This window comes from Capricornis sumatraensis, chromosome 11 (assembly GCF_032405125.1).
Source record: "Capricornis sumatraensis isolate serow.1 chromosome 11, serow.2, whole genome shotgun sequence".
NCBI lineage: Eukaryota > Metazoa > Chordata > Mammalia > Artiodactyla > Bovidae > Capricornis > Capricornis sumatraensis.
This window is the reverse complement of record NC_091079.1, coordinates 84188889-84196317: the sequence shown is the minus strand read 5'-3', so window position 1 is coordinate 84196317 and position 7429 is coordinate 84188889. Positions and strand designations below refer to the sequence as shown.

Genomic DNA, 7429 nt, shown 5'->3' with positions numbered 1-7429 from the left:
GGTTCGCGGGGGCGCGAGGTTCCGGGCGAGCGCTGAGCGCGTTCTTCTACCATCCCCCGGTCCTTGCATATTCTACGTCCACAGACGAAGGCGAGGATCCGCTCTTGGTTTGGCTGCCCGTCATCCTCCAGATCATGTCCGCGGCTCCCAGGACTCCGCGCAGAAAAAGCAGTTTGGCCGGCGTGGAATCAATGACCTTTCCAAGCTGTGCGCCTCACTGCCTAGACCAGGTCTGAGTGGCGCTGCCCAGGCGGACCTTTCTGCTGGAGGTAAGTGTCCACTCTGGGAAGGGGGCTGCAGCCGCCCTAAGGAAAGCAGGCTGCAGCTGGGGCGCTCCGAGTCTCGGTCCGGCGTGCCACAAGTTCCGAACTCGGGTGAAATAAATCACATGGATGCATTCCCGGGGCATTGTATTTTTCACTTTATGAGATCCCAGGCTCGCCACTCCCAGATAACAGGCAACAACACGCGCTTTCGCATACTGTTTTTAGTTTTGTTTTGCAACACTGAATCGAAGCCCTCAGCAAAGCTTCTTCTAAAAGCTGACCTACATACGTTGAGATAAAACCCCACAACACGCTCCCCCCACCCTCTTTCCCCCCCCCCCCCTTACCCTGCCATAGTATTCCAGAGCAGGGGCAGCCGTCCCGGGGCAGCCGCGGCACCGCGGACGGGCCGGGACACACGGTGCCTGCCGAGCCAGCGCGTTTCAGGAGGAAACTAATAGTTCAGTCCTAGATAATTCTCCAACCTTGTGCCGGCCTTTTGATTTTCTTCCCACCCTCCAGTCCTGGCGGAGGCGGGCAGAAGGCAAATCCCCCTGGGGTTTAAACGCTGGGATTCTCCAGAAATAGCAACGGAGAATGGTATTGCATCTGTAGAATGAGGAGGGAGAAAAAGGTGTTTGTGGAGGGTGCGCTGGCTCTGTCTGCCTACCTGTTAGCAGGGGAACAAAGAGGGCTGGAGTTTCCCGGAGCCAAACGGTGCAGACAGCTACTTTCTCTGCTAAACAAACTGCGGTCCCTAGCAGAACAAGAAAATTACTCATGCAGGGGGAGCGAGGGAGCAGAGAGAAACAGAACCCAGATTATGCGGAAGGCATCTTAATTTAATTAACTCCTTGGGAAGGCAGAGACGCAGCGAAGGGGCAGGAACTTCGCGGTGGTTTCTCTCTGTTCACCTGACCCAGTCTGGCCATTTTTATTTTCTATTAAAAAAAAAAAAAGATCTCTTAAATCTACTTGGAGTATAGCTCTCTGATTAACGTAAAATTCTATTGTGGCTTGGGCTGAAATTCAGCAAGCCTATGGAGCCATCAGTCATTTCTCTCGGACACCAACCCACAGGTTTTAGCAGATGACCCCTGACTGTATATTTTTTTAGATAATTCAGTGTAATAACACATTACCAAAGAGCAGGACTCCTTATCGAATTACCATTTTTTTCCCCTCCAATGTTTTGAAGGCTTCACTGCACTGAAATTAGTACCTACACCTCTCACTTGTTGACAGCCAGTGAGCTAAATTTTACAGAATTTCTGTACATGTCTGGAAATTCTTGTGAAGAAGACCGATGAAAGAAAACAAGCCTCAATTCCACCGTAATATTTATGTCTTTTTGTTGGTTTAAGTTTCTTTCCTTGCAAAATTAAAAGTAACCAATGTTCTGGAACGGGGTGGTGAAGAAGTGACAGCAGATGATGGCTGTTATTGCCTGAAGCTGAGTGTGAGAACTACATGCTCAGCTCTAGACAAAAACGAAAGTACTTTAGATCTCTGCATTGACTTAAAGTATCTTTTGACATATATTTCCAACTACTCAGCAGGAGAGTGAAAACCTAAACTCCCTAATTACTTATGGAAAAAATGTTTAATGAATATTTAGGATGGTTCTGTTTGTGAAGGACTTGCTTTTTGTCTTCTATGAAGAAACTATTTGTCCTGCAAATCAAAACGAACACATACTATGAAACAGCACTTTTGTGCCACCATGAAGTTGAATTATAACAGAGGCAATAATTTGGGTTATAAACCATTCAGTGAAAAGGGAAGGAAGATGGCTCTCAAGTTTCTGTTGGCAGAATTAACATGTAAACTTTACGGCAGAGTTCACTTTATACATTTGGAATCATACTCACAAGTCATGCTATTCCTTCCGTCGACAACACACCCCACACACATGCACATACTTACCAGGAGAACGTGGTGGGAATTACACTTTGCCTCCTGTATTTATTTCTAAGAAGTCCAGTCTGGGAATACACCCAAATAATAATTTGGGTTTCCTCTCTTATGTGGGGAGGCTACTTTTTAATACTAGGGGAAAAATAATATTTTGAATCTCTAGAAAATCCTCCTTATGCAAAAGGAAGGAAATAAAGGTATAACTTATCATTTTTAACGGAAGAGGAAAACAATCAGATTACCAGAGATGCTAGTAGAATCCTTTTTTTTCCCCCCTACCTCTCTAGGAGAGGGCTTGAGGGTTGCCACTGAAGAAAAATGAATTGTGATTTGTGGTGGGAAAGTTTATTACTAATGGAGGTTTACAGTTTCGGTTGAACGGTCTGACTGAGACCCCCTGACTGTTACACACCTCTCATTAACTCCCGACCTCAACTCCCAGACCGCATACCACCAGGCAGAAGCGGTTCGTGAATAAAGCGCTGTCTCCCAGTCGTTTCAAACAGAGGAGGGAGGGAAGGTGTGGGCCCTCGTGGAGGCCGCCAGCTTCTGCCTGGCCGGAGCGCTGTGTCATTAGCGCAGCCCGTTAAACCTGCCCTCCTCCAACACTAGAGAAGGCCATTTAGGTGCAGAAAGGGCTAGTACGCAATGAAGTCTGAACAGACTCTCCCATCTTCCTGCTGGGTTCAAAAGCCGGGCGTAAAGCTTGATGGCTCAGACAGGCCTGCCTGCACTTCTCCAGGGAAAGCGCCTAGCTTGTGACGCCCGCACCTGGGGAGCCGCCTTCAGAGGCTGGTGCCGGGCCGCCGAGCTGGCATCCCGGGCTGCTAAAAAGGGGGCTGGCCGTGGGAGAAGGTGGGCCTGCCCTGAAGGCAGGTGAGGTGCCGCGGGAAACGGGGTCTGAAACCAGACCTCCGCGTTGCCGTTGGGGGCGCAGGGAAAGGCAAGCGCGTGCTCCCGGTATAGGCCCAAGGCCGACGACCCGGGCGGGCTTCCCAGGGGCAGAAGCAGCGTCGCCCTCTACTGCAGGCCGATAAACAAGCTTCCGTCGAACTGGCAGAACGGCTCCCCTGCTGCTCCTTCCCTTTTCCTCCCCAGGGAACCCCGTCTCCTCTTTTCCTGAGGCCTCCCGGGTGTAGGAGCCGCTCCGGGGGCCAGGTCGAGAGGCGCTCGGGTACTCCCGAGAGCTGGGCGCTGGGTCTGGGAGAACGGGCCCTGGCCTCAGCCACCCCCTTACCCCCCCTGTCTGAGCCCGAACCATCTGGAAGGGATCTTAGTGGGGGGTGGGAGGGGACGGCCCCTGGGAAGGAGGAGGGGGCGATTCCAGGCCTCACTGGCCCGAGGTGTCACTTTTCTTTCCTGTGGCCCGTCACCGCTGATAAATGGGACCAAGGCAGAGGAAGGAAAAAGAAAACCTCTGAGGTCAGCACCGGGCAAGGCGGCCCCTCCGAGGGCCAGGCAGCCCAGGAGCGCAAAGCGTCCCCGGGCTGCGCACCCACACCTCCGGCGCGGTCCGTGGCAAGCGCAGGAACGGCGGCCCGGCTGCGGTCTCGGGCTCGGCGGTAGGAGCCGTTCCGGCTGAGCCGGGCCCTCAAGCCCGGGTCCGACCCACGACGCACCGTCTCCTGGGACCTTGGAGGCTCGGTGCGACCGAGGCTCGGCCGGGCCCGGCGGGCGCCGGAACAGCGGGGTGTCAGGGATGACCAAGCTTCGCCCCACTGGGTAGGGGGTGAGTGGGCCGGACTGGGTGCCGCCTGGAGCCCCCCGCCCGCCTTTCTTCCTCCCCGGCCCGAGTCTCCGGCTCCTGGAGTCCGCGCGTGCCCGGAATCCGATCTTCCCACGGGCCACCAGCTCTCGCCGGCGACCGCGCCTGACACTCTGGCCCTTGGGATTGAGCTTGAGCCTGGTGTCAACTCGCCGGGCAGGCGCGCCAAGGTCCCCTCACCGCTCCTTCTGGGGGAGCCTTGGGCTGGGTGGGGAGCGGGTCTTAGAAGGAAGGTGTGGAAGCCCACGCGGTGCTAAGGGACAGACCAAGCAGGCTTGGATAATAGTCACGACTTTCCCCTCTCTCCCCCAGCCATCTTTAGGATTCTCTCTGTGTGCCGTTGTCTGGGCTTTCGCCGGAGCCCCACGCCCATCCGCTTCTGAGTCCTGGAAAAAAGGGGTGGCTACCCCCGCCCTGCAACATCCCGGAAAATGGGGAGCAAGGCCCTGCCGGCGCCCATTCCGCTCCACCCGTCGCTGCAGCTCACCAATTACTCCTTCCTGCAGGCCGTGAACACCTTTCCCGCCGCGGTGGACCACCTGCAGGGCCTGTACGGTCTCAGCGCCGTGCAGACCATGCACATGAACCACTGGACTCTGGGGTACCCCAACGTGCACGAAATCACCCGCTCCACCATCACCGAGATGGCGGCGGCGCAGGGCCTTGTAGATGCCCGTTTCTCCTTCCCGGCTCTGCCCTTTACCACCCACCTCTTCCACCCCAAGCAGGGAGCCATTGCCCACGTCCTCCCAGCCCTGCACAAGGACCGGCCCCGTTTTGACTTTGCCAACTTGGCCGTGGCCGCCACGCAAGAGGATCCCCCTAAGATAGCAGACCTGAGCAAGCTGAGCCCAGGCTTGGGGAGCCCCATCTCTGGCCTCAGTAAATTGACTCCGGACAGAAAGCCCTCCCGAGGGAGGTTGCCCTCCAAAACGAAAAAAGAGTTTATCTGCAAGTTTTGCGGCAGACACTTTACCAAATCCTACAACCTGCTCATCCACGAGAGAACCCACACCGACGAGAGGCCATACACTTGTGACATCTGCCACAAGGCTTTCCGGAGGCAAGATCACTTGAGGGATCACAGGTAAGGTGCGGAGGAGGGTGGCCTGGGGATGGGAGGACAATTTATCCAGAATATTGAGTTTTGATAGACATTCCAAGTGTCACTAAAATCCTCTCGGAACTACACTATATTCCCCACCAAATCCCTTCCCATCCAGCTGTAACCAATCCCCAACCTTTACCTTTTTCCTCAGCAGGGCCCCCTGCTGCAGTGTCTTGTTTGGGATGAGGGAGTGTCCTTCCATCCTTTGGTAATTAAAATCTGCCGGGTTGCTCTTGGTTCCGGAGCAGTTTTCCAGTTTCCACCAGGTGGACCTTAGGAGGTGGGACAGGTAGAGCCCAGGAGCCTGGAAGACCTTCTCTGGTGGTCCAGGTACCGCCTGCCCTAGGACCGTTTCTGTTAATCTATCGTGGCCACCTCCTGTTGGTTCCCTCCCTTTCCTTACTGGCCCCTAGGTGCACCCCAGAGCCTGCCATAGCAACCTTTCTTTTAAACTTATTTGTGGGGTTCTTGAGATTACAGAATTTAGGAACAGCTCCCCACATCCCCTCCATACTCTCAACTCCGCATTAATCAAAGGCAATGAAGAAATACCATAATGTCAGTGTTTTCCTCGGGGAGGGGACATGGGGGGGAACTTCCCAGGAGTGGGGATGAAGGTATCTGTTCCCTGGACTCTACTTGCTGTTGTTACCCCAAAGTAGGACTTCTGTAGGGATCCTCTGCGGCTTCCAAGGGGTTCGCTAAAATCGGTCCCCCTTAAACTCATCCTTGCCTTACATCCTGATTTGACCAGTTTAAATCTCAGAGAGAGCCGCAGAGGCCAGAAAGAGCTCATTCCGCAGGGCTTCAAGCTCCAGGATACACCAGAGAGGGCGATCAAGTGTAGATAAAGCCGGCGACCGGGGAATGTTCTGAAGAGTCTGTTAGTTGAGATTAACCATAAACAGAATTACACAGGGGGGAAAAATGTAAAAACAAAAATAATGGAAATCCTTTTTCTGCCCCGCCCCCACTCACAGCTTCATTTAAAGCAATTGTCAAGAGAAATTCCTCACCGTGGTGGTAAAGCCATTTCAGTGAGACCTTATGTTGATTTTTCAGGTATATCCATTCCAAAGAGAAGCCCTTCAAATGTCAGGAGTGCGGGAAAGGATTTTGTCAGTCTAGAACTCTAGCTGTTCACAAAACTTTACATATGCAGGTAAGTTTGTTTTCTTGTTTTAAAGCAGTGACTGGTTCTGTTTTTATCATTTTTGCTCTACAAAAGGTGTTCAATGGCAGGCTCTTTCTCATAAAAGGTTCTATTTAGATCAGTTTTCTAGGTGGAGAAAGCAACACTCGATTTTTTTATACATGAAATTAATTTTATTTAACATAAAACTTGTATGTGTTTTTGTTAAAGAAGAGGCCACTCTCATTGTTCTAAATACTAATTTTAGAATTTTATTGCTTTTTTCACCTGATGTGCCCTGCATTTAAAGCTTTTGTGTTTAGGAGGAAATAAAGGCAATTTTGATAATGGAGGCATGGTGAAATCCCATACGCTGTCTCTCCCAGGAGCCTCATAATTCGTAGTTTTCAGAACATTGAGGAATAGTTTAATTTTGCACCAAAGAGGGGCATTATTACCCGGGAGAGTGTCGTTCCTTAAGAGAGGATTAGAGTTTTTCCTTCCCCCCTTTCCTGCCTATGACATGGTGATGAAATGTAAGGAGCTGGAAATCACAAAGCCCACAGCAGTGGCCACTGGTGGTTATCAGTGTGATCAGGCCTCTGTGTGTGCCCCTGCCTGTGTTTTCGCCATTGGAGGATTAGGAGCACAGCTTTGTTGCTGCAGGTCCCCTCTTTGTTGTCGTGCGCGTGTTCTGTTAACGCTTGTGATGCCGATAAGACAGAGACTGTTGAGAAGGGTGCCGTGTTGGTGTGAAGGATTAATCCTTTGCTTGCTTCACATCTGAACAGGAATCTCCACACAAATGTCCCACATGTGGAAGAACCTTTAATCAGAGAAGTAATCTGAAAACTCACCTTCTCACCCATACAGACATCAAGCCCTACAGCTGCGAGCAGTGCGGCAAAGTGTTCAGGCGAAACTGTGATCTGCGGCGGCACAGTCTGACTCACACCCCGCGGCAGGACTTCTAGAGAAGCCCCGGATCTGTCCGGGCCGCCGCGGCCCCCCTCCCCTGACACCTCTCCAGCCTCCCACCCGGGGGTGCCCGCCCCCAACCCTTCACTGACCCCAGCTCTTCCCTGGCTGCAGCCACACCTGCAGCTTCAGGGGGTTAACTCTTCTTCCCCAGGACTGAGAACTGTAGAAAGCCACACAAGTACATCCTTTCACAAAGCGCATATGCTAGTTTCTTGTAGATATTCACAGCTCATTTTGGAGCTCTGTACATAATGTCGAGG

The 7429-nt window shown here is 52.5% G+C and overlaps 1 protein-coding gene across 1 annotated transcript; it reads left to right on the top strand.

Annotated features, from left to right (window-relative positions):
- The first annotated feature begins 4311 nt into the window (after positions 1 to 4311).
- On the top strand, positions 4312 to 7162 carry OSR2 (odd-skipped related transciption factor 2). Its single transcript, XM_068983993.1, has 3 exons — positions 4312 to 5035; positions 6119 to 6218; positions 6980 to 7162. The coding sequence occupies exons 1-3, from the start codon at positions 4380 to 4382 to the stop codon at positions 7160 to 7162; spliced, it is 939 nt and encodes a 312-aa protein (XP_068840094.1). The 5' UTR covers positions 4312 to 4379.
- The last annotated feature ends 267 nt before the right edge of the window (positions 7163 to 7429 follow it).

Bases quoted from the DNA above. Each gene is read 5' to 3' on its own strand.
- OSR2 (XM_068983993.1), top strand. From the start codon at position 4,380: ATGGGGAGCAAGGCCCTGCCGGCGCCCATTCCGCTCCACCCGTCGCTG. The intron at 5,036-6,118 runs GTAAGGTGCGGA...TTGATTTTTCAG, and splicing joins GATCACTTGAGGGATCACAG to GTATATCCATTCCAAAGAGA. The intron at 6,219-6,979 runs GTAAGTTTGTTT...ACATCTGAACAG, and splicing joins ACAAAACTTTACATATGCAG to GAATCTCCACACAAATGTCC.